This window comes from Erpetoichthys calabaricus, chromosome 2 (assembly GCF_900747795.2).
Source record: "Erpetoichthys calabaricus chromosome 2, fErpCal1.3, whole genome shotgun sequence".
In the NCBI taxonomy this organism is placed as follows: domain Eukaryota; kingdom Metazoa; phylum Chordata; class Cladistia; order Polypteriformes; family Polypteridae; genus Erpetoichthys; species Erpetoichthys calabaricus.
The window spans coordinates 189,411,977-189,438,833 of NC_041395.2; the positions used below are offsets into that span (position 1 = coordinate 189,411,977).

The 26,857-nt window shown below is 38.7% G+C and overlaps 2 protein-coding genes across 3 annotated transcripts in view; one reads left to right on the forward strand and one right to left on the reverse strand.

Annotated features, from left to right (window-relative positions):
• Window positions 1-12,346, forward strand: part of LOC114644497 (bestrophin-2-like) — a 74,556-nt gene extending 62,210 nt beyond the window's left edge. The window contains exons 5-9 of the mRNA XM_028792582.2: window positions 4,814-4,891; window positions 5,294-5,446; window positions 5,592-5,672; window positions 9,265-9,416; window positions 11,521-12,346. Of these exons, the coding sequence (XP_028648415.1) occupies window positions 4,814-4,891; window positions 5,294-5,446; window positions 5,592-5,672; window positions 9,265-9,416; window positions 11,521-12,346 (1,290 nt within the window). The remainder of the gene's footprint in view (window positions 1-4,813; window positions 4,892-5,293; window positions 5,447-5,591; window positions 5,673-9,264; window positions 9,417-11,520) is intronic.
• A 916-nt stretch (window positions 12,347-13,262) lies between these two features.
• fth1a (ferritin, heavy polypeptide 1a) lies at window positions 13,263-26,558 on the reverse strand. 2 transcript variants are annotated; one of them, XM_028792584.2, is made up of 5 exons: window positions 26,308-26,558; window positions 25,293-25,420; window positions 24,797-24,943; window positions 24,436-24,561; window positions 13,263-13,656 (listed from the first exon to the last, which is right to left on the reverse strand). In XM_028792584.2, the coding sequence occupies exons 2-5, from the start codon at window positions 25,392-25,394 to the stop codon at window positions 13,498-13,500; spliced, it is 534 nt and encodes a 177-aa protein (XP_028648417.1). In that variant the 5' UTR covers window positions 25,395-25,420; window positions 26,308-26,558; the 3' UTR covers window positions 13,263-13,497. The 2 variants fall into 2 exon arrangements, with proteins under 2 accessions (XP_028648417.1, XP_028648418.1); XM_028792585.2 differs by lacking the exon at window positions 26,308-26,558 and having other exon boundaries at window positions 25,293-25,463.
• Window positions 26,559-26,857: the final 299 nt, after the last annotated feature.

The following is a 26,857-nucleotide window of genomic DNA, read 5'->3' on the forward strand; positions in this document are numbered from 1 at the left end:
ATTAGGTAATCAACCCACTGTGAAAGAATGCAGAAAAACAAGACGTCAAATAAATAATTAGCTTTCAACTTGGATGCTGCAGACACTGCCACAGACTAGCAGGACTGACATCTCTCCTCCGAGTACTCACTTACCAATTTTCACTCAACTTTTGCCTATCCTTGTAAGGATAGCTGAAACAATACTGAGTAGGATGGACCAGGCTAAAATATCATAGCATATAGTCAGGACAAATGTATGAGGAATTCCCAGATATTCCCAAGTCAGTCAAGAGTTATATTTCTTTCCTTAATGTCAACAGGCCATACTTGGTATAATGGCTGTAGGAGGTGCCTAAAGGGCATCCCTACTGTATACCCAAGGAAGTTATGCCCAAGCTTTATTACACACTGGTTAGACCTCACCTGGAGTAGTGTATTCAGTTTTCAACTCCAGGCTGAAAAAGGGACATAGCAGTGTTGGAAAAAGTCCAGAGAAGAGTGACTAGGGTGATTCCAGGACTGTAGCGGATGAATTATGAGGAGAGATTAAAACAGCTAAGCCTTTTCAGGTTAAGCAAAAGAAGATTAGGAGGAGACATGGCTGAAGTGTTTAAAATTATGAAAGGAATTAGTACAGTGGATCCAGACTGTTACATTAAAATGAGTGCGTCAAGAACACTGGGACACAGTTGGAAACTTATTAAGGGTAAATTTCACACAAGCATTAGGAACTTCGTCTTCACTCAGAGAACCATATACACATAAAATAAGTTACCAGGAAGTGTGTTAAACAGTAGGACTCCAAGGATTTTCAAAACTAGAGTTGATGTTATTTTCAAAGAATTTAGTGAATAGGACTTGTGAGCTTTATTGGCCACCAGCCTCGAGAAGTTCACCCCTGGAGAACCACAGATCTCTGCAGCCTTTCTTACCTTTAACTGGTTCACCACCTGTACAATCTTAGTGAGATTGGGTCCTTGGAATGACATTAAACTGTATCTGGCCCTGCAAGTGGTCCTCCAACTTGCAGAGAAAACTTTGGCGTTGGTGTCAGGATTGGCATTCCTGCCATTCCAGCCACTGTATAAGCTTCATGCAGCTCCAAAACAGCACTCCTTTGTGCTCTCCATGGTAGTAGCTCTTCCCAAAAAGAGTCAAAACCGCCAGAGAGCCAATGGAGTCAGGACTGTTGGGGATTGGATCTGGTATGGTGTTGAGGTGTCGCCCACTGAGCAGCAGCCCTTGGGTCCCAATTTGAAACTGCTCATTAGGGTAGACGTATGAAATGTCTGGTCTTTCTCTGCCATTGGAGGAGCTTCGTAAACTCAGCATTGCAATGCCAGAACTTTCCGAAATGTGCAGACCTGGGACTGGCCAGATCTCTGTAGGTGGGTACACATTTTCTTGGTCTGGTTGCTCTGTTGGCTGTCATATGTGGGGAGTAGCTGCTGCGGTGCTGGATCAGCTCCTTCCTCTCTTGGTGCCTTTTTTGTTGTCTCAGTGTATGCTCTGACCATGGTGAGTGATGCCTAAGTGAGGGAGACATTTTATTTGCAACTTTGTTTGGTGGTTGATGGGGGCCGAAGAGGTTATACTACTCTGGTCATGGGTGACTATGTGGATTGTGTTGGTGTCCATGGGTCTGGCAAATATGGTGAAAGTGATTCCATGTTCTTTGACTTTGCAAAAGGTCAGAGACTGCGGATCGCTGGATCCTGGTTGCAGTGCCCAGAGTGTCATTTGACTTGGTACTCCAATACCGGTGCTGCGGTGAAACAAATTGATCACACCCTTGTGGGAAGATGCTGGAGGCTCCAACAGAACTGCAGGGTCTACAGAAGTACCCTGTTTGTGAATTCTTACCGCAGACTTGTTGTTACTGAAGATCCAGTTTAGGTCCAGTAGGCTACCACCTACTAAGGGGAATGAGGCTGGACCTGGCCAGATTCCAAGATCAGGCTGTTTCTAATGTGTTTACACCCAGTTTGTGTGAGGAACTTGCAGACATGGGTTTGACTGCTGATCCTAATGTGATGTGGGAGATCTTCCATGATAATACCCTGAAGGTTGCTGAGGGTTGTGTGGGTGTTGTTGGTGTTCTCAGAAGGTGTTTCATCTTGCATGGCACTGTGGATCTCATCAAGAGGAGTCGCAGAACATGGCTTGATGGCAACTCTGGTCTGTACTGAGAACTGAGGAGAATGGCAATGAGGGCTCTATGGTGTAGTGAGCCACGTCTTGCTTATAGAGGAACTGAAACATTACGCATATCTGAATCTGTTCCTTGGAGTCAGGACAGGTGATGGAACAGTCCTTATGGATGATGCACTTTGAGCTACTTCTTTGTATGAAAATGTGCTATATGAATAAATGTTGTTGTTGTAATTGTGACCTGCTGGGCTGGCTACTTTGAGCAGCTATTTAAAGCTGATCCTCCGGCTAGGGCATTGGACATTTCTGGGTCTACGGTTCTTGAGGCTGGTGTAATGAGCTGTGAATGACCCATAAATCTTAAAAGAGAATTCTATCAATCTCTTTTCAAAATCTACATTGTTCAGTTCTGGACATTTCGCTGGAAACAATGAAGAATCAGTACAAGACAGGATACCAGTTTTGCAGTTGCAAAACAGTCAATTTGCCTCAATAACTGACAAGGCAAAAGAAAAATGCAAAGAAATTTAAATAGGATTTGTTTACACCAAAGATGTCACACTCAATGTATACACAGTGCTTGCTGGTTACTGTCCCATTCTGTTGCTTTGATTATACAATAAATGTATAACCCCTATGGCAAACACAAATAAACCTTAGTTTTATCTATACTTTATATTTTATGAGGCCATAAGATCTAATATTTTACAGTAAATAGTAATAGATATACTTTGTACAAAAGTCATAAAATGGAGGATTGTCTTGCACAAATCTAGGTAGGCATGAAATTGAATTAATATTTAATGTGTCAGTGTGGTTTGCACATTTAATAAGCTTTTATACAAAGTTCCTTATGAAATTTTACCGTTTTATATTCAATACATTTTTATTTTTTCTTTGTGAGGATTGCAGTGGACTTGCACCACAAGTCATCTTAGTTAACAGATTTGTACCGTAGTGAGCTGCTGGTAGTCAGCCTTGACTCTGCAATATTCAGCTCAGAAGCAGCCTCCTTACAGTATGGGCTAATAGGAGAACTTGTTTCAGCCGTGCGGATATCGCCTTTGAATACAGTATGCACTTTCTGTTGAGGTTAGTTGACCCCACTCTCCCTCTCTCAGCCCCCATGATATCTGTGCAACACTGTCAGCATATTCGTACTGTATGTTATATGGCTTGTTTTTTTTGTTATTACTATTCTGCTGTATCAGTCAAGAAGAGAATATTTCTTGAGCTTTGCCAAGGTTACTACTAAGAAAGTCCTTTAATTTTCAGAGATTTCTAACAAAATGGGCGAAGCTCCTAGTTAATACTGATGGCTTCAATGTACCACCATAACTACCTAGATTCTAGATTATGTTCTAGGACCTAGAACATAAATTTGATAAAAGAGAATAGACTATTCTGTCTATCAAGCCAGTTTGTTTAGCTAATAGCAATATCGCATATAGATTTTTCTTAAAGGTTGTCAAAGTTTCTGCTTCAACTACATGTCTTGGTAGTTTCTTCCAGAGTCACACAACTCTTTGAATAAAGAAGTGCTTCCTAGCTTCAGATTTAAATGCACTTCCCTTTAATTTCCACTGATGTCCTTGAATATGTGATTCACTCATACGCTGAAAAAATGCTGCTGTTATCTATTTTATTAATACCTTTGAGGATTTTAAATACCTGGATTATGTTCCCACTCAGTCTCCTCTTCTCGAGTCTAAACAGGTTTAATTCTGTGAGTCTGTCAGAGTAAGACATGACTTTGACTCCTGGGATGCACTTGGTTGCTCTCCTTTGCACAACTTCAAGTGCTGCTATGTGTTTCTTGTACTGTAGTGACGAAAACGGCACACAGTACTCCAGATGTGCGCTTAATAGTGCATTGATTGTATAGTTTGAGCATAACACACCTTAACTTAAATTCAATAGTTTTTATGATATAACCTAACATTTTATTTGCCTTTTTCATTGCTTCTGTATATTGCTTTGTTGATGAAAATGTTGCGTCAATATAAACCGCTAAATCCTTTTCAGAGGTTGCTTCCTGTATAACAGTGTCTCTTATCTTGTATTTATAATAACCCTTGACAAGCTGCACCACAACATCAACCGTTTTAACTGAATTACATCCTTCAATATACTTCCACACTCCAAACTTCTACAATATATGCTCCAACAGCACTTAGAGAAGAAAATGACCAGAGCACGGAGAGCATCTCCACTGAGAGATAAGTGTGTAAGTGGTCTAACTGCTGGAACTACATTTAGTCTGCAGATTTTTCAAATAGATAGATACTTTATTAATTCCAAGGGGAAATTCACAAGTAGTAAAAAGTGTCCAGGGAACGAGTCCACATAAAAAAGTGGTAGGAGTGAACAGTAAAACAGATAAAAAGGTAGAAAGATAAAGTTGTACACGGAGCTGCTGGAATAGATCTCCCTAGCAGAAGCTAATACTGAACAATTAATGCAAGCTTTTTTTTTTTCTCTTGTATTTTGTCTTTGAGATCACGCTGTAAGTGGCACTACATTTTACATCTCCTCATACATTTGTTCACACTATAAATCTCACTAGGGCATAACCAAAGTTTTGATGTAGTATATAAATCATTTAAAGATCACGGTTTCTGTCTCAGAACAATATTTTTGGCTATGGTGAAACTAATAAATTTTTATTATTTTTTCTCTAGGAGCTTAACAGCTTGCGGGACCAATGTGGGAAGCTGTACAGTTATGATTGGATCAGTATCCCACTGGTCTACACTCAGGTATAACACAATCTGTATTTTCTGTTTCTTTTGCCATAGATCACCTTAATAAGGGCACTTGCACCCAGTCTTACTAAACCTTAACTCACCACATGTACAATAAGACTGCAAATAAGAGCCTGACTTGGTTATAAAGGTGTAAACATAATGAAATTCTCTATAATTGTCATTAAGAGTTTAAGTGCACTTGTTTTGTGCATACAGAAACTGAAAGTGGATTATCTGTCACAGCATAAAAGGACTGCGGATTTGCCCAAGAAGTGAAAATTAGTTTTACTCAAGTCAGTACTCTATCTGGTTATTGCTGCGTCAACACTCCTCGTTACAGATAATGCCAATGAAATTATAAAATAAAAGAAAATGGTTTCTTCTTAAAGCAAAACTTTTGTTTCCTCATAACAGGTTGTGACTATGGCTGTATACAGCTTCTTCCTTGCCTCTTTGATTGGTCGCCAATTTTTGGATCCTACCCAGGGTTATCCAGGCCATGAATTGGACCTGTTTATCCCAGTTTTCACTCTCTTGCAGTTTTTCTTCTATGCTGGCTGGCTAAAGGTGAGTTAGACAACATCAAGGCCAGTGTTCAACTCTTAAAATGTAACCCACACTCCAGGCTGATGTACATTTTCTGCTTCTTAGTCTGTTGCTCTTTACATTTAAGTGTTATTGTTATTTATAGTGTTAAAACTGGCTATTACAGGTGGCAGAACAGTTGATTAACCCCTTCGGTGAAGATGATGACGACTTTGAGACCAACTGGTTACTAGATCGTAACTTGCAGGTACCCATTACCAGCATTCCACAAGATGACTGAGAATTTTATTTGCACTTAAAAAGCTGAAACTTAGTGATAACAAATAGAGGTTAATTCAACCGTTAAAACAGCTTCTTTTTTAATAACACTTTTTAAAAACTACTTTAAGTTTTATCATTCAGACCCATGGTCCATTTAACACACACAACAATAAGCTTGAAACATGCCTATGCATTGTTTCACGCAAATATTGGGATTAAAAAAAAAAAAAAAAAAAAAAACATTTCAGAGAATCTGAGAAGTGACGACACCCTTGATCCAATAGAGAAATGTAGCTAAATGCTAAGTGATGAGTCACATTTATTGTATAGTAGTTCATATTACCAAGCTGTTAAACGTGATAATCACAGTTTATTTTAGTTTCCTTTTAAGAGGATCAAAACTGAATACTAGCACTGAAGAACTTCTTTGGTTTCTCATCAGTTTATTTCAGGTACCTGTTGTCACTTTTCAGTGAACTGGCTGACTGATCAGGAATATCTCAGCCAAGCTTCACATCAGGAAGCTTATTCTGCTGGAAACCATTAACCAACGCGCAGGCCACTACAGTGGTGTGAAAAACTATTTGCCCCCTTCCTGATTTCTTATTCTTTTGCATGTTTGTCACACAAAATGTTTGTGATCATCAAACACATTTAACCATTAGTCAAATATAACACAAGTAAACACAAAATGCAGTTTGTAAATGGTGGTTTTTTATTATTTAGGGAGAAAAAAAAAATCCAAAACCTACATGGCCCTGTGTGAAAAAGTAATTGCCCCCTGAACCTAATAACTGGTTGGGCCACCCTTAGCAGCAATAACTGCAATCAAGCATTTGCGATAACTTGCAATGAGTCTTTTACAGCGCTCTGGAGGAATTTTGGCCCACTCATCTTTGCAAAATTGTTGTAATTCAGCTTTATTTGAGGGTTTTCTAGCATGAACCGCCTTTTTAAGGTCATGCCATAGCATCTCAATTGGATTCAGGTCAGGACTTTGACTAGGCCACTCCAAAGTCTTCATTTTGTTTTTCTTCAGCCATTCAGAGGTGGATTTGCTGGTGTGTTTTGGGTCATTGTCCTGTTGCAGCACCCAAGATCGCTTCAGCTTGAGTTGACGAACAGATGGCCGGACATTCTCCTTCAGGATTTTTTGGTAGACAGTAGAATTCATGGTTCCATCTATCACAGCAAGCCTTCCAGGTCCTGAAGCAGCAAAACAACCCCAGACCATCACACTACCACCACCATATTTTACTGTTGGTATGATGTTCTTTTTCTGAAATGCTGTGTTCCTTTTACACCAGATGTAATGGGACATTTGCCTTCCAAAAAGTTCAACTTTTGACTCATCAGTCCACAAGATATTTTCCCAAAAGTCTTGGCAATCATTGAGATGTTTCTTAGCAAAATTGAGACGAGCCCTAATGTTCTTTTTGCTTAACAGTGGTTTGTGTCTTGGAAATCTGCCATGCAGGCCGTTTTTGCCCAGTCTCTTTCTTATGGTGGAGTCGTGAACACTGACCTTAATTGAGGCAAGTGAGGCCTGCAGTTCTTTAGACGTTGTCCTGGGGTCTTTTGTGACCTCTCGGATGAGTCGTCTCTGCGCTCTTGGGGTAATTTTGGTCGGCCGGCCACTCCTGGGAAGGTTCACCACTGTTCCATGTTTTTGCCATTTGTGGATAATGGCTCTCACTGTGGTTCGCTGGAGTCCCAAAGCTTTAGAAATGGCTTTATAACCTTTACCAGACTGATAGATCTCAATTACTTCTGTTCTCATTTGTTCCTGAATTTCTTTGAATCTTGGCATGATGTCTAGCTTTTGAGGTGCTTTTGGTCTACTTCTCTGTGTCAGGCAGCTCCTATTTAAGCGATTTCTTGATTGAAACAGGTGTGGCAGTAATCAGGCCTGGGGGTGGCTAAGGAAATTGAACTCGGGTGTGATACACCACAGTTATTTTTTAACAAGGGGGCAATTACTTTTTCACACAGGGCCATGTAGGTTTGGATTTTTTTTCTCCCTAAATAAACACCATCATTTAAAAACTGCATTTTGTGTTTACTTGTGTTATATTTGACTAATGGTTAAATGTGTTTGATGATCAGAAACATTTTGTGTGACAAACATGCAAAAGAATAAGAAATCAGGAAGGGGGCAAATAGTTTTTCACACCACTGTACATCCAGTTTTGGTATGGTGTGGATGCACATACATAAAACATGCATCTACTGCCTTTTAGAGGCAAATAGCAGCAGTGTCTTGTTCTAAAATAATTGGAGCACTGGGCTACACTCATATTGCAATAAGAGCATCTAGCAAGAAGGTGCTTTTGTTAACTATAAGCAGTTTAAGTCCATTAAAGCACAAACCATCCATAACAATTAGGGAACTGAGTCAACAAATTATTAGTTTATTTTGAGGTAAAGTGGTGTGATAAAGTGGCACATGTGATGGTATTGGACGTGGTAGCTGGCTGAATACTCAATTTTTCCATGTGGCCTGTACTCTTCATTGTAATAGCTGTGATGTCATTACATATGCCTTTCACTTACCCCATAAAACGGAGAGCCACAATGTCATCATACATTATCTTCCCGCTTAGTTGCAGAGCACAGCCAGGAGAATGCACTACTAGCCAATGAAGTGCTGCAGCATCAAAATTGCATATATGTTTAGCAAAATCCATTTATGCCAAAAAAAAAAAAAAAAAAAAAAAAAGAAAATAAAACCTAGTATATGCACATTTAACACTTTACCCTTTATAAATCACAACCACCTTGTAAATATGTACACATGAACATGCCTTCAATACCACCCTGAAGCATGTATAGAGCATGATAATCGCCCCCAAACATATGCAATCAAGATGCTGCAGAATGTAATTTGCTGGTATAGCAGATCTCTTCCCCAACCAAATGCATCGAGATACTAGCACCTGCATTCAAGACAATACATTTGTTCTAAACTACTTTAAATGTAAAATAATGTGCAGAACAACATCTGTGTTTCCGAGGTCAGGGAAAGGTGTTAAGGTACTTAACAGTCTGAAAGAGTATTACCTGGCACACAGTGTTGCGATTGCCATTACAATAAATAGTACAAATCACATGAAACATTCAGTGTGCAGTGTTACCCTACCAATAAGCTAGCCACCATGTACTGTACCATCATGTCTGTCCAATCTACATTTCCTCAAAATAAGTGAATTCTGGGTTGATCCAGGCCACTGGGCCATAATGTTTGTCAGTCTTACCCTGGTATCACAAATGACTTGTGTTACTGGAATATAACTGCTTAAGGGTAAAAAAAGTAGCTTCTTTCTTGCTGCATTTCCCTACTTAATCAAGGGTATCACTTTTCAGTTTCTCCCAAATGTGTGTAGGGATGGGTCAGTTGCCATAAATCCACACAAGTTTTTTTTTTTTTTTTTTAAATAAATCCAGGTGTCTATGTGAGAAGTTTCATATGCACATTTTGGGACTCTGTGTGTATGCAATCTGTATAAATGACACCCTTGAAAGGTTAGTCCAATTGAGCCAGGCTGTCTGTATTGCCAATGTCACACTTAATGTTGCAGGTTTCATTCCTGACCGTGGATGAAATGTATGAGAATTTTCCAGCCCTGGAGAAGGATAAGTACTGGAATGATTCAGAACCACAGCCACCCTATACCATGGCAACAGTGGACCATAAAATACCATCATTCATGGGCTCCACATTTGACATAAAGTGGGTATCAATGTCTCTTACAATCCTTTCAAATCCCAATTCTTTTGGGTGTGTTGGTGTGGTCTGGTGGGGGAGAAGCCACACCATGTGTTAGTAGAACTGTACAGCATTTTATTTTTAAATTTTTTTTTTTTTTTTTTTTTTTTAAAGTTTCAGGGCATTATCTCCCAAAAGCTGCTTCATCACATTACCTACATTGTAGTTTGTTATTTCAATGGAAAACGAAGCTGAATAAACTCCATAGAAAAGAAAAGAAAAAAAATCTGTAAAACTCAGTAAAGTGATTAAGTGACAGCAAGTAATTTCTTTCCCATATTTATTATATACAGCTTGTTTAATGGTAAATTTGGAACGTAAAATATTAGAATGGAGTATGCTGTTAAATCTTTTGAAAATGCCAGGGTTCTAGAATGTATGTCATAACATTAGTTCCCTTGTCACTTTTCCACTAAAGTATATCTGCAGATTACGTTGCCTACCTTTGACACACTAAGTGATCGAAACAGGTCACCTGAACTACTTTAATCCATTTCAGGGAAGAAAATGCCATGTTGAAAACGGAACTATAGTCATATATTAAAAACTGTAGGTATCTGGCTTTTGGGGGGGGGGGGGGGGGGGGGGGGGGGGGGGGGGAAAGTACACAAACAATACAGGCAGGGAATTCTTGAAAACTGCTGCAATGCCATGGCAGGCATGGACGCTTTTTTCAAAACATCTCTAGTGCAAGATTCAGATCTACATTTAAGACAAATTGAACAGATGCATAAGTATTCTTTACGGACCACTGTTTCATCTTTCAGAGTAACAGGGGATATTCAGTTATTTTTTCTAACTAAAGGGCAAATACTGCTATCAACGCAACATTATTTGAAGAGATGGCCTGTAATAGGCCATTGTCAAAATAAGACAAACTCCACAAAATGTGACTTCTCTAGAAATACGCTTACCGCCATTATATTTGTGTGTAGAAGTTTATTTAATCCTTGACAAGTATTAAATGTTTTCTGGAGCAATCTAGGCAGCCAAAGTGAAGCAACAACATTTGTATCTTGTGTAAATGTAACACATTAATATCATTAAGTAAATATTCAGAAATAGTCACTGACAGGATAATTAAGAAAGCAAGCAGGAACAAGCATCCTGTGTAAACTTGAAATATTAGCAAGATCGGACATAAAAGTAGAGCACACCCCCCACATTTTGACTAGGGAGCTTTGTTATGTTGAAAGAGGCATCCTCAATTTTTGTAATTTTTTAGCAGAACATCTCAAAGTACAACTTCTTGTCCCCACCATATTGTACACATTGTGGACTACTGATGTGGCACAATAAACCATTAAGTATGGAGGCAGTTATACAATAAAATAGGAGACTAAAGCCAGTAAGAATTTTTTTTGCATGTACATAGGCCAGCTAGCTTAGGCTTTAAAAGGAAAACAGTGAAATCAGTTGGACTTCAATACTGCATCTAGTCTTTAACTGCCAATGGATTTCAGAGTTGAAGATAAATAAAGCAAAAAGCGATAGCTTAGAATACATACAGGATATTATATAGATGGACATAGATATCTATACACATACATATTTACAAATAGAGATATCTAGTGGTAGGCTACATTATCTTTCATCATAAGCTACAGTGAACTGTACCTTTACAAATAGAGATATCTAGTGGTAGGCTACATTATCTTTCATCATAAGCTACAGTGAACTGTACCTCATTTGTACAATTTCGTAGGATGTGCAAATGAACGAGGATCATGAGGTCTACACCTTCCAAGTACAGTGAACGTTTTCCAAGTAATATTCAACATGCAACACGTCACCACACTTCAGCACTATGATCAGTGATGACCACCTTACCTTGATTTCAGTCTTCCCTATTTGAAATTACTATCTTAACTCAAAGTTAGAATTCAAATTATACAGGGCTTATCAGTCATTGGACCAAACCAAACTGCGGTATGTGCTAATCACGCCATATGAAAATGTTAAAATGTTAAGTTCAAAAAATGGAGGAGATGCAACTTGAGCATGTTAATTGGGGGGAGGGGGGTTATAGAAAAGTCAACAGTTGTAACAATTTTTTTCCTCCCCCAAGCATACCAAAGGAGGACATGGAATTTGAAATGCTAGGACAAATTAAAGAGCATGAAGAAGCAAACCACGCCACCAATCTGGGTACTCCTGGACGACTACCCGGAAAGCTGTCGCCCAGACATCCTTGTACTAGTCCGAAGGCAAACCTACTCAGATTACACAGTGGGACACCTATGAGCCACATTCAACTATGTTTGCACCAGGAATCACCTCCCTCCTCCAATAAAAAATCCTATACCCCAAATTCATCATGGACGGGGGTGGTGGACAGCCCAAACCCAGACAAGACTACCGATTTAGATTTTGCCTTCATGTCTGTGCCCTTCTGCAACAGGCCTGGTTTCTACAGCTGCCCTCCGACACCAATCCACTCTGTGCCAATGTTTCCATGTTCTTCAAGATCCAAGCATTCTACAGCAAGTGGGAAAGTAGGGCAAGAATTACAATGCAGTACTGGTTCTCTCTGTCCACCGATTTTAACACAAACAAGTTTCATTGATATTCCAGATACTACAAACATGGGGCTTAATTCTTTGATGCTAAATGAAGAGAATGAGTCAATATCAGGCCAAGGAACTCTCCATTTCCTAAAAAAGACTCAAGCCAAGGATCCATCATCATGCACTCAAGTAAGCCCAACAATTGTAGAATTACAATCTGATGAAGTCAACCTACAGTTTTGTTTTCCTGAAGGCCCAAAAAATCTTGAAATTGAGCACCCCAAAGGGCTAATGGCTCGCAGACAACCTAGATGGACACTGGAAAACCTACCTTTAGAGAAGAAGTCTCTGTCCACCAGGGGGTTTCAAACACAAGCTTTGGTTTAGGTTTTGGGGTACCTGCTTTTTCTTTCCCATCACCGAACTTTACCAATATCCAAGCTCCTCTGATACAGCCTCAGACGGTGAAAACAGAAAGTTTACAAGAGTGAACAAACTGAACTGGTTTTAACTTGGAGCCTCAACAATAAAGATGCACTCTTAAAAAGTATGCTGGAATTTCACATAAACATCTACTGGTTATAAAACCCTAGGGCAACAACCCTTATGTATCAGTCTAATAGTTCAAGTGAGTGAATCACTGCCATGTAAAAATTACTAAAACCAACTAGACTCAAGGACTAGGACATTCTAGTTACAGTCCAAGCCCAGTGTATACAAAATACACTCACTTTCCAGTATCTATGACAATTGCACCTGCCTGTACCTCAGTAAACGCTAAACTTATTTGTCCACCAGCTATATTCCAAGATACTAATCATATTTTTAATCCCGACAACATTGATATGATATAGCTTTCTGCGAGAGGTACAATGTACTCTTGAAATTTTGCACCTTTAAAACATTACATATCATCAACATACTTCAAGAATTAAGTCAACTTTGTCAATCTAAAAGACTACTGTACATTGTTGCTTAACTTTAAGATGTCCTTTAAAAATTGTACCAGCTTTAAGTGACCTTGTATCTGGATGAAAGCAGATTAATGCATTCCTGAAACTTGTTTTAAAAAAAATTAAAAAAAAAAAATTAAATAAACCACTCCTAACCTGTGTGTTTAAACCTCACATACCACCTTTTATGTTGCAATATCATTTCCAAAGCATAATGATTACAAAGAGCACTTTTTTGGCAAAACTATTTTTACATAGTGAAACACTTCATTTAAGAAACACTGCTTTAGCATAATAATTTTACTGCACAGAACCTATTTTCTTCGTAAAACACACACAGGTCAAAGATAATTTAGAACATCTGTAGTTTATTGAAGTTTAATATACCAATATCCACAGTGATCTGCACAAAGGTGGAAATGAGACTTCACATGCTATTCCAGGTATAATATTTTGTTCAATAAAAGTGAGCGAGACAAAGCATGGCAAATAACTAAACTACACAAGCAATATATTAACCATCAAATGGGGACAAACACCAGTAATAAAGGTGCATACACCAAATGCACTACTTGGGAAAGTAGTCTAACTTGAACGAGAGCCAAGGGTATGCTTGTCAAAGAGGTATTCTGCCAAACCATTTTGGGGTGCACCCATATGCCGCAGGTTGGTAACCCAGTCACCTAGCTCCTTAATTGACTTCACCTGTTCCTCCAAATAGTGGGTTTCTATGAAATCACACATCTGTATAAAGAAAAAAAAAATACAGCATATTGTAAAATAATGACTCCTTATGGGGGGGTGTGGTGTGGGTTTTTTTTTTTTTTTTTTAAGAATTGGAAGGCAACAATTAAAAACCAAATGTGGTGAAGGAAATTCACTACTTTTCACATGAAATCATAACTTCGTTGGAACCTTGACATTGGAGTTTCTCATGTCAAAGTAAAGCACTCACTCATATGACGACTTGTTAAAAGATATCACCTTGCAACATATTACTCTACTGTAACAGGACACAGTGCATACTATGCAATGGCCAATGCAAAAAGTACAGACCTTAACATGCAGAAGGTATAATTAGCAAAGAGTTTACAAATGATTAATATACCCAAATGTAAACAAGCTGAAACAAACACTAAAAAATGTGTTTACAAAGCAGAGATGTGTGTTTTAAAAAAAAAAAACACGTGTGCCCCAGACACTTGCTTTAACTAAAGCAGTGCTTGGAGATTAATGAAAATACTCCAGTTGCTGCTTGTAGTGCTATAGTGCAAATGTCAAATTTAAGTGTTCCAATAATTAGTTAAGTGTACCTAATGAGCTTTCAAATAAACCACAATTTTCCTTGTGTCCTCCAATCTGTCAGCTGTCATTGTATCAATTTTACATTGCATATCCCATAGAAAAATGTAACAATATTTTACCATTTGTTCCCCTTTTTGAAAACATTTAGTCTCTTGGACCTAAAAAGTACTGCAATTCACACTTACATTAAATCACTCTGCAGCAATATGGGAACAATTTGTAAGTATAATTATGTACTGATCCAAAAACTTAAATTGTTTAAAGCACTCGCAAAAAAAAAAATTAGTGTACACTAGATGCAGTGAAATCTTCCATTCTGTATAATTTTTTTTCTGCAACAATTTACCCATCTTCTCTGGTCAGCTGTTGCCCCACAGAACGGTTGTGCGATTAGTTACTTTTGGGGGGTTGAGGAGGGGAGAGAGAAGAGAGAGAAAAAAAAAAAAAAAAAAAAAAAAAAAAAACCACACCCCACAAGGAAATTTCATAAAGATAAGCCTTAAGCTCAAACAATTACTGAAAGAGGTGATGGATTGCTCTGGACAATCATCCACTTGCTGTTGTAGAACATAAGGGATCTTGAAGGCCGGATGAGCATCTTGGGTGCCGTTACCTTTTTTGACATAGCGCTTCCACAGTTACATAATCCATATTACTAACCGAGAATGCTAAACCGGATGATGGACGCAGGCACATCCGGCAATGGGCCGTAGCTGCAAAAAGACGTACTGTGCAGGCGCAAAAAGAGTCCGCGAGAGTCGGCTGAGGAGCCGAGAAAGGCGGACAAAAGAGGGTGAGAGAGGCGGATGAGGAGAAAGGCAGACAAAAGAGGGCGAGAGAGGCGGATGAGGGGCCGCGAGAGGCGGACAAGCAGCACCGAAAAAAGGAAAAGGCACATAAAAAAGTAGTCAAACGCGGCCAAAGCACGAAACACATTGCACACGAAACTAAACACACCAAAAAAAAAGAACAGACGAGCGCACAACAGCAAGGCACGACCACACCCCCCCCCCCCCCCCCCCCCCCCCCACCCTACAGGCACGGGACGGGACACACACCAAGAGGGGGATTCAACAAGCCCATGGATGACAAAAAAAGAACACAAAACCGCCCCACAGACCCTACAAGCAAAGGACGGGACACACACAAAGAGGGGGATTCAAACAAGACACAGGAACACAAAAAGAAAGAAGACGCTCGCGCAACAACAATCCCCCCCACACATCCATAAGAAGTGACACCCAAAGCCACATATTCTAAAGTGAACGTCGACACCTTCACACTAGGCAGCATAGGTGTCGGCATAGGTGTCAGCATAGGTGGATGTCCTTTCAATAAAGCACTATTAACCGTTCAACTGCAGAAAAGGATACATATTAACAGTGAGTGCGATCCTCCTTATTACTTATCCATATTTCGCATGCTGAGAAAGAAACAAGTCATGAATACACGGTCACGGGTACAAAACGATTCGGAAAGGATAACGGGAACAAACACACGAACACAAAAGAAACAAGAAAATAGACGGCGGCGCATAAAACGCGCTTCTGAAACACCGGGAGAAAAAATGTCTCGGATCAAAAAACGCCAAGCACAAGTGACACCGTTACAGAGACGTGCCCAAATGGACAGACACAATGAACGTTGACGCATTCAGCGCGCGTGTCAAAGTGCTGCATCGAAAGAAGCACGATTTCAAACCGAAAGAGCTCGCGTATCAGACATACAAAAAAGGGAGCAAACAGACAGAATATATGAACGGAGATGTGAACAACGCGCAAATGAACTGACAGAAAAAAAAAAAGCAAGACGCGAAAAGCACCAAGCTCAAATGACCGACATACAAAAACGGACAAGGCTCGATACAAACAATGCACGGCGTACACTGAAACGGACTTTGCGCAAAGCGGAGGCGAATAAAAAAAAAAGAGAAAAAAATAGCGCGTCACAAATAATGGACATGCAACAAAAAGGCAATCAAACGCAAAAAGCGAAACATGCCCGTCGCGGACATCAACGCCACACACCTGTTAAACGCTTACGCAAAATGGCTGAAAACGCCTTCAATAAGGAATCCACTATTGAAGAAAATTCATTGGGATTAATGAATGTCATTTGCAATCATTGTCATTCACTTAACTTCACAGAACAAACAACTGGCAATACAAATAATGAATTTACACGTTGTTGTCAAAAAGGTCAGATTAGACTGCCTCCTTTACATTCATATCCTGAATATCTAAAGAAGCTTCTAACTAACGATGTGCCTGAAAGTAAAAACTTTATGAACTGCATTAGATCCTACAATAGTTCATTTGCTTTTGCATCTACCAGAGTACATAATCAGGCCACCAAAAGGCAATGGCCCATACTGCTTTCGCATATGTGGACAAATATTTCATCGCATTGGAACAGTGCACCCTGAAACAAATCAACGCAAATATGCACAAATCTACATCCTAGATCCAGATGAGGCAATCTATCAACGCATGAACCTTCCTGAAAACAAACAATGCACAGAGCTTATAATGAGAAACGTCACTCATGTCATAAACAATCACCCATTAGCTAAGTCTATAAAAATGCTACATGAAGTTGAAAAGGAGGCGAATACAAAAGCAAATGCAGAAGGTATAGCGGCAACTACAATTGCTTTGGTCTTGATAAAGGACAAAGAACAAGATCCAAGACGATACAATCTGCCCGTTGTTAATGAAGTGGCAATTGTCTTTCAAAGTAAAGATGGTGAGCCTCCATTTCACAGAGATATTGTTCTACATTTACGTCCTGATAAAAACAACACACCTACATTCCAACGCATAGACATTTGCTTTCCGCTTCTTGATACTTTATTTCTATGCGCATCATCCACAGCTGCACACTATTCTATATCTAATTCATACATCTCACTCTTTGTCATGTCCCAACGCCAGGGGTTGGCGAGCGAAGCGAGCAGGGGGCGGAGCCCCCTAGTATTGTAGAAAGTCATATGCACCAACTCCTTGCTGATGATGTAACAGCCATAAGCTTTACTACTGATCTATGGATATCTGATACAAGTCCTAGTATGTATGCTTAGTTTAACTGCTCCGTAGATAAACTGCAGTTTTGAATTACAGAAAGCAATATTGCACGCCCCAAGAAGCTCTGAATCACAAATGGATGCAGCACTCTCTTGACCATGGGCACTCATACTGACTTTGTAGTAAAAACCAGTAAAAGCACTCTTAGAGGCTGTAAACATTTGTTTCTTTGACATGTACACAGAAGAACCCGTGTACTGTGTTGCCATTATTGTAGATGTGAGATACAAAGACCACTGCTTCGATGCAGAGGTCCAATCACTGGTACACGTAATGTTGCAAGCACCGATGGAACTCGCATCGAACAAAATGCAAACAATTGACTCACATGTAGACTGTCCAAAACACAAAAAAGCCAAAATAAAATGAGATAAAATGCACGCTCTTCGAAATGCACAATGAAAATCTTTAAGAGAACACAATGACACCTTAGGAAAACAGCAGGGTGGCAGGAGTGGGGGTGTTTATATAAACCCCACACACAAAGGTACAGTAAATGGCCCTGGGGAGACCTTTACCGCATCATAAGTAACAACAAGGGCTGTCTCACTGAATGTGTATTGTAGTAAAATTTCAATGTACACACACACAAAAAAAAAAAACTCAACACCACCACCACCACCACCACTTGAATGTAAGGGAGTAGCAATCGCTTTTACCTTGCATTGACTTCTGTATCATGTTACGTAAGATGTGCTGTGCAATATTTTAGGATCAGCCTAGATGGTTTATAAATTTTAACCTGCACTGTTTATTCATAATTAAACAGTCCGTATCCTCTGTGTTAAACACATCCCTTTTAGAGTGCACTCGTCTTCATCTAATGACTGAGCTATCTATATCCTATGCTTTTTTTCCTTCAAATTTTTGTTCGTTTATTTACAAAACTACTCTTAATATGTACCAAAGTAAATTTTACTGATTTTTAAGTTACTTTGAAAAATGCTGTGCTATATACATGATCATTATACACAGAAAATAAGACCGCAAAGCAATATTTGCTACACGTTTCATTTGTAAAACACAAAAGGATCATAGCACTTCAGTTTATTTACTAAAAATGTCACAGGGATATAAGGTTGAGGGGCCTCTAGGGAAAAAAAACACTACGGTTTACTTTGTTTGAGCAATTGTGGACAAATTGTTTTCATGAACATTGTAGTTTGAAAATGCCAATGCAGCATGTGCCTTTGCACTGCTTTTTGCAAGAGAGGCAATCGCGTTCTTTGAAATTGTGGCTTTAAACACCAAATGCTTTTACGCACTGTTCAAATACCGTATACAGTAGAACTTCTGGTTACGAACGTTTCCGAACATGTACAAATCGGGTTACGATCAAAAAGTTTGCCAAAACTCTGGTGGCAAACAAAAACACTGGCGGCCAGTATTCCTATGCGCCTTCGTACGCACCAATGATCTGCCATCGTTTCCCATTTTATTTTGTTTGCGTATACAGGGCCTAACAAAGCAGCTGATGTTGTAAAAAAGTTACAATGTTAACCAAGCAGAGGGCTCAAGTGCTGGAAGAGGTGGAAAAACTGGCTAGTGTGGTTGAATGAGAAGCAACTTGCAGGGGATAGCGTAAGCAAGCCAATCATATCCGAGAAAGCCAGGAAGATTCATGGCGATTTGCTGAAAAAAAAAAAAATCCTTTGAGCGGCGAAGGTGAGGAATTTAAAGCCAGTAGATGGTTTGAAAAGTTTTGCAAGTGGCATTTAATTTTTTTTTGCTGTGCTTAAAACTCATTAAACAAAAAAAAAAAAAAAAAAAAAAAATTTACAGCGAGTGGTTCATATGGGGGGTGGCACGGTGGCGCAGTGGTAGCGCTGCTGCCTCGCAGTTAGGAGACCCGGGTTCACTTCCCGGGTCCACCCTGCGTGGAGTTTGCATGTTCTCCCCGTGTCTGCGTGGGTTTCCTCCGGGTGCTCCGGTTTCCTCCCACAGTCCAAAGACATGCAGGTTAGGTGGATTGGCGATTCTAAATTGGCCCTAGTGTGTGCGTGTGTTTGTGTGTGTCCTGTGGTGGGTTGGCACCCTGCCCGGGATTGGTTCCCTGCCTTGTGCCCTGTGTTGGCTGGGATTGGCTCCAGCAGACCCCCGTGACCCTGTGTTCGGATTCAGCGGGTTGGAAAATGGATGGATGGTTCATATGGGTCTAACGCAAACTCTTACAATGCTAATTTTCTCTGTTGTTCAAGGTTTTCTCAGTGTTATTCAATGTTTTTACATTTAGTTTAGTATTACACTGCATTCTACGGTATAATTATTTTTGTGCTAAAAAAAAATATATATATTTACATAGTTCGTATGGTCTGGTACGGATTAATCGTATTTACGTACAATCTTATGGGGAAATTACATTTGGGTCGCGTCCAGAGTTTTGGAATGAATTAGTCGTGACCAGAGGTACCACTGTACTCATTTTTAACAGATACTAATCTTGGTGTTGGGCAGTATACCAGTTCATACCGAGAACTGTTTATTTTTGTTATGATACGGATTTTTCTTATACCGCAACACCGGTTTAAATTGTCTAAACAACGTTTGGAACGTGGCGCAGAGGGAAACCGTTTAAAGGGAACCTTTATCACTGCTACACAAGCATACAACGCAGTACATGCATTAGTGGAAGTACTGCACGGTGAAAATGGACAGAACATTCCGAAACAACCTGTAGCAGACGATAAAGTTGAACATGATGACACAGAAGAACTTTTGCTGGAAAAAGGAGTCACGTCTGTTGTCTGTTGATACTTTGGATTTAAAAGGTTGGATGTGGACCATTACGTTCAAATGTGTGAATACTGCTTCTATACTACTGGATAATACTGCAAGCCAAGTTGTACTTCAATACTGTGTAATCTACCTGGGTACTGTTTAATAGTGTGACGACATGTTGACTTTATTCTTGACATTTCCACTTTAATCTCGACGTTTATGACGAGAATAAAGTCGACATTTCTACTTTATTCTCACAGTTTGTCGAGATTAAAAGTCGACATGTTGACTTTACTCTCATAATTTATTAAAGCAGAACATCTTAAACTAAACTTCATCTTAAAATGAATATTTACTAGATTTTATCAAACCCAGTCATAAGTTATGTACCACACTAAATGCTTTGTGTTGTGTTCCCGGAGCCATGTTAATCGCTACATGCATCTTAAACGGACTTCCTCTTGCAGTGAGGAGGAGCAGACAGCACACAATATATTAATTTCATGATATTCCTGCTCCCTGAACATTTAGAATGCCAACATAAATACTTTAATGCATTTCATCATGAAAATTATATAAAGCATGTATTAATCATGTTGGGGCACGGTGGCGTGGAGGCTGCACTGCTGCCTTGCAGCAATGCGGTTCCGGGTGTTCCCGGCTTTGAATTTGCATGTTTTTCTGGTGGGTTTATTCGCCGTGCTTCAGTTTCCTTTCAAAGTCATGTAGGATGGCGGGTTTTGCTATGCTATATTAACCCTGCTAGTGTATGTATTGCTCACATTCACCCTGCGATGTGCTGGTGCCACGTTCAGGATTTCCTCTTGCCTTGCACACAATGCTTGCTGGGATGGGCGCAACCCTGAATGGATGGCACAATTAAAACATGTATAACGAAGATTTTTTTTTTTTTTTTTTTTTTAAAAAGGTTCTGAACACTCCATGGTCTAAAGTTTATAACTAGTTTTAATTTCACAAGGACGTTTATCGTATGACAATTAGTTATGTGGAGAAAGAAAAAAGGGATAGCAACTGGGGTTTTGGCATGTCAGAAAGAGACAGCACGCATACAATAAAGAAAGTCCCCTCAGAAGAACATCAATTGAATTCTGTGTTTGTGTCTTCGACCACCAGATCACGAACCCAACATTTACACAATATTTAAGTTAAACCTGTGCGATACCCATTCATACACACGTTTTTTTGGAGCCTCGTCACACCTGCGATACACAAATGGATGCAGCACTCTCTTGACCATGGGCACTCATACTGACTTTGTAGTAAAAACCAGTAAAAGCACTCTTAGAGGCTGTAAACAATTGTTTCTTTGAGATGTACACAGAAGAACCCGTGTACTGTGTTGCCATTATTGTAGATGGGAGATACACCGAACGTACACCTGGGGACCTCTTACTGCGAGGGAGCAGCACTACTACCACACTACCGTGCATGTTTAATACTTGCTTTAATGCATTTCATCATGAAAAATTAATCTTCGCGTTCTACATTTTCAGAGAGCAGGAATATCATGAAGCGAATGTATTCTGTGTGGCGATTGCTGCCTTAGTGCAAACGGAAGTCAGTTTAAGAAGCGTGTAGCGATTAACAAATGGGTCAAGGAATACAATACAAAGCATTTAATGTGCTACATAACTTATGACAGGGCTTGAGAAAATCTAGTGAATTAAACATTGATTTTAGGATGAAGTTTAGTTTACAACATTCTACTTTAATGACAAAATAAACTACGAGAATAAAGTGGAAAATGTTGACTTTAATCTCGACAGTGTCCCCCCCTCCCTTCACTGTGTCCGTATTTTTCCTTCTTCACCATGGCCCTAATTCGCTTCCGTAAGGCTATACCACAAATAGCATTATAAATGCTAGTTGCAGTTTTTTTTTTTTTATTTATGTATATAGCTTTGCTTGAAGCAAGGTCCATATTAATGCAGTTTGCCTTAATGATGATTCAGTTGGTAAAGATGTCATCACAAAGCTGCACTTGTTTTATTTTAATTTGGTGAATACTGTTTAATGCACCTGGGCTTGAAGTCTTGGAAGTAATAGTATTATTACTGGAATGTGCACTATTATTGGTATTATTTATTAGTTTAATGATGGTAAATTTGTTTAAAAAGTCACATGTCAGTGGACAGAGATTGTTAACATTAACAGTGTAGTTGGTTTACTAAAAATATTTAATATTTATTCCTTTTCTAAGACATGTTCAGTGCAATACAACTTTTGACAAGCACCTCTGGATATTTTACCAAGTCTAAATGCCTCTTTGGATGGTTGAAAATATGTTGTAAAAATTTTAGTTTAAGTTGTTTACAAACATTGATCGATAAAAAGGCTCTATATTTTGACTGCATCTGTCATGCAATGCGATTCCTTCTCTTCATTAGTGCCTCACCCTTGAAAACTATCACTTTATGGGGCCATGCAAACCTGTATTAATACTTGTGTGCACATTAAAATGTTTTTTTGTACAATGTACAATTCTCATGACAGTGGAATAGGTTATTCTTAGCCAGTAATTGCATTCCACTCACGTATAGCGAAAAAAAAAATACCATCCAATACCGTGAAACCGGTATAAATTTTAAAAATAAAACCGCAATATAGAATTTGTGTCATACCGCCCAGCACTAAGCTTAATCGGACATCCCTGGTAAATAGCAAAAACGCAGGTCTATCGTTTGGATGTGAAAGATGACACTGAATATAATGCTGTATATGTATGCTTGCTATGCAGTAGGTGCAGGGATTTCGGTCAGAAGCACCAATCCCAAGGAATGAAAATCCACAAATACTGGAAGAACTAGAGTCAGGTTCCTACCATTGCCAAAGTAGCAAGCAAATTTCCTGTCAGCCCCATGTACTAGTGTGGACAACATGAGATTATTCAGTGAAGTTTCTAATTTAAGGAACAAAAAAAAAAAAAAAAAGAGTTACATGTGACAAGCCAGAGATGCTCAAAAAAAATAAATATATATATATAAATTAGTTCTTTCCCCACCCCCATTTTTAAATATTTTAATTCTCTCAGTTGTGGTTATTTATTCCATATAAAAAAAACAAAAAACAAAAAAAAAAAAAAAACTGCAGCCTGTAAAACCGAGAATCAGATAGCCAGCTAAACACGTTGAGCAGAAGCCATGACTGTAAATCTGCAAAAGTTATGGTTATTCTGAAGTGGTATTGTGTATTACATTGTCATTGTATATTTTATCATCATCTCCCCCCCATTATTGTTGAATTGTTTCCATCAAAAAGAGAAGTGTTATTTAAAGCAAGACCCTGCAAAATTAATTTCCCATATAACAAACAGATAGCCAGCCAAATAGGGCAAATGTCATTTGGTTTTAATGATTGAACATGGTATGCAAAATTGTTATACAAATAAATGTTACATTTCTCTGTAAATTCTCATCCAGACACATCAAGTCTCATTGTTTTCTGCATCTTGTAAATGTGTGTATCGGCACCAACAGATATACACCGACATTATGAATATGAAAAATTAACCTCACTATCCCCAACCCAGTTTTGTATATATATATTTTTTTTTTTTTTAAATCCTGGCTGTTCAGATTTCAGCACGTATAGTTACAAGTTTGTGACCAATTTAATTTTCTTCGAGTGGTCTCAATTCTAAGCCTGCAAGATCCATCTAATGTACCATTTATGGACATCAATAGTTTCATCACTATTCTTCCAAATCATTGGTGTGAAAATGAGACAGTGGTTTAAGTGGGAATATTCAAGAACTTAAGACTTACCATAATTTAACTGCTGCCCTGTTGTCTGCCCAAGCAGATGAAATTTGAAGCCAGTATTTTTACAACAAAGAAAGCTTCTCTTAACAAAAGCTTGAGTTGTGTAAAACCATAAATCAGGATCATATTATGGTGTAGTAATTCCCAGGTTTGATTCCTATCTCTAGTCACTTACTTTGAAGTATTTTCAAATTCTAAATATCCATGGAGACAGTTTTAAATGGAGAACACTTTTTCTTCAGTATTCCAAGAATGTGCATGTAGAAATAACTGGAATTTCTAACTTGGCTCTATGGGTTATTGACAGGCACCCAGGTTTCATGCTTGTTTGTAGTGCTGACCCAGGCCTGCATAGCCCCAGAGTAGGATTAAAAAGTGTTTCTAACAAAGATGTCCTGATCAACTGCTTTAAAGGAATTCTTTCAGTAAATGTTAAAACCATGCAATATCCGACTGAAGAAACATGTTTATATAATAAAAATAAAAACCACAAGTACTATCATGTGAAAGAAGAAGTCGGGGCTGAGAGGGGATATAAATATTTAGCTTAACTGCTGGAGGGCAGATTTAAAATTAAACATGCTAAATAGTCCCATTTAAAATGTCCTGTCATAAGGAAGTGTTGTAATACTTACATGAGGATCACTGTGCTCAGATGCCACTTTATGGAGGTCCAACAAAGACTGATTGACATTTTTTTCCAGTTGTAGAGAACACTCCAATGCTTCCAATGCATTACCCCATTCATCTCTCTCTGGTTTCTAAAAGAAAATACAGATGATTAAAACAAACGACTGTTGGGTGGTTCAATCTAGCATACTAGGCTCTCCAGAACTAAGAGCAAGATAACAGGCACAAGTGAAAATATACTTAAGGGAGGGACCAAACACTATGAAGAACAGGAGGTAAAAATTCATCAGCAAAACCCCCACACACACACACTTCACTCCTGAAGAAATGAGAGCACGTTACTAACAGTTATACAGTGACACTCACGCGTATATCCTGAAGAAATATACGACCACCACGTTCATTTTGCAGTCTCATCAATTTCTCAGCATGTTCACGCTCTTCATGGGACTGGTGTTTAAAAAACTTTGCAAAGTTCTTTAAGGCTACATCATCTCTGTCAAAGTAATAAGTCTGGGGAGAGATGCAACGGTAGAAGATTTAGAAGAAGTCCAAAAAAAGTACACTGGTGTGTTATTTCTTCTTAACTCCTTAATGTTTTGAGATACAAAGCTCAATCATTAATTACCATAAAGGCCTAGCCTTCTTTACAAAAAAAAAAAAAAAAAAAAAGCGCACACATTCAAGACATTTTCCCTTTAGATAATGTTAACAATAATTGTTAATTTATTCTGAAAATGATTGTAAAATGCAATGAGATCAACATGGCAATCTCACATATTTTGACCAGCCCCCCAAAAACTGATTTAACAGAATAAAAAAATTAAAACCATTACAGGAGAACCTGTCTGGATTTACTTACCATTGACAGATAGACATACGAGGCGTACAACTCCAGGTTGATCTGTCGGTTGATAGCTGCCTCACAGTCCTGGTGGTAGTTCTGTCTGACTTGGGAACTCATGATTAGTTAACTTTAGAAATCAAGACCTTTGAGGAACCGAAAATGCACATCGTGATAAGAATTTGATGAATTAATGTAAATAACATTGCACGTTATTGGTTTATCTCCGATTTTTTTGCCAATTCTTATTTTTCTCTCTTTAGTTACAGAGCCGTGCAATCACTACCACTTTAAACGACAATTTAAAAAGGAAGGATTTAGCAATATACTACAAGGATTGGTTTTAAAGGAATTAAAACTACATACTTTATAGTTTTATGCACAACACACATTCTGAACTTGACAGTTACAAGGCGTCAGAACCTGCGGTATTATATCTTCGCCATAACATACGGGTTAATTGAGTTCACGATTTATGTGTTTTAAAAAAAAAAAAAAATTACGCCTGTGCCCGCGCCACCATTAAGGCAAATTAGTAATTCGGCTAGGGCGCAGATCATAAGGGGAGTGGTGGGGATCGAGCCGCATGGATTAACTACCATACTGTCGGTTGGCGCACGAATAAGCTTGGCCTAGGGCGCAAAATAACCTAGCACCGGTACTGCCCACAGCGCGTAAATCGTTTACTTACGTAACTGACCTCTAAACAAGGAGAAGCACACCGATTTATTTTATAGGTCTTCACTAACAACTGCTGTACAGTACATGTACCTTCGCAAGTACTTGAACATGCTTTTCGCTATTACGTACAATGTTCAGCTCTTCAAAATACTGATTCCATAAAATACACTTATTTTCGTTCCATCCTTACTGTTTAAACGAATGGCGTCTGGCCGTCTACGATGTTAACTCCCACGAATTAAACCAAAAACTCGATACTTATCAAATGTTAAGTACGGCACAGTTATTAGACGCGGAACTCTACAATTGGTTCATAGAGGACTAATCTGTAAATTTATTTCTTGACACTTACCCAAAATGTTTTTTTTCAACAAGGTTCATAAAAGATGGTTATATCTTTGTTAAGGTTTGCCAAAATAGTTTCTCTTTCCTCGTTAAAGAAAAACAGACACTTAAACAAAACTATAGATGAGAATAATTAATATTCTGAGAAATAAGGGCTTAGGCTATGAGTTCCGTTCAATCACTGTTGAAGCGGGAACTCGTGAGGCATCACCCTTAAAATAAATAACACAAACAATCCTTTTCCTAACTCGGCTGCTATTGCTAGACTATGTAATTGACTGAAGCTTTTATTCAACGGTTGCACCACTCAAAGGGGCGTTGACATTCCCATACTAAGGCGGGACTAGTTTTTATTGGCCAAATCTCAAGTCAACCACAATGGAAGGATTCATGTTCCAGCGACGCTCTTTATGGGGGGTTATTTTTCATAAAAAAGAAAATGAAAAATGCTAATTAAAATTGGAAAATGAAAATACAATATCTCTTTTGCAATTTCATTTTCAAAGTTTACGCGTAAGAATGCTGCAGAAATTACATTAAAAAGAAAAAAAAAACAT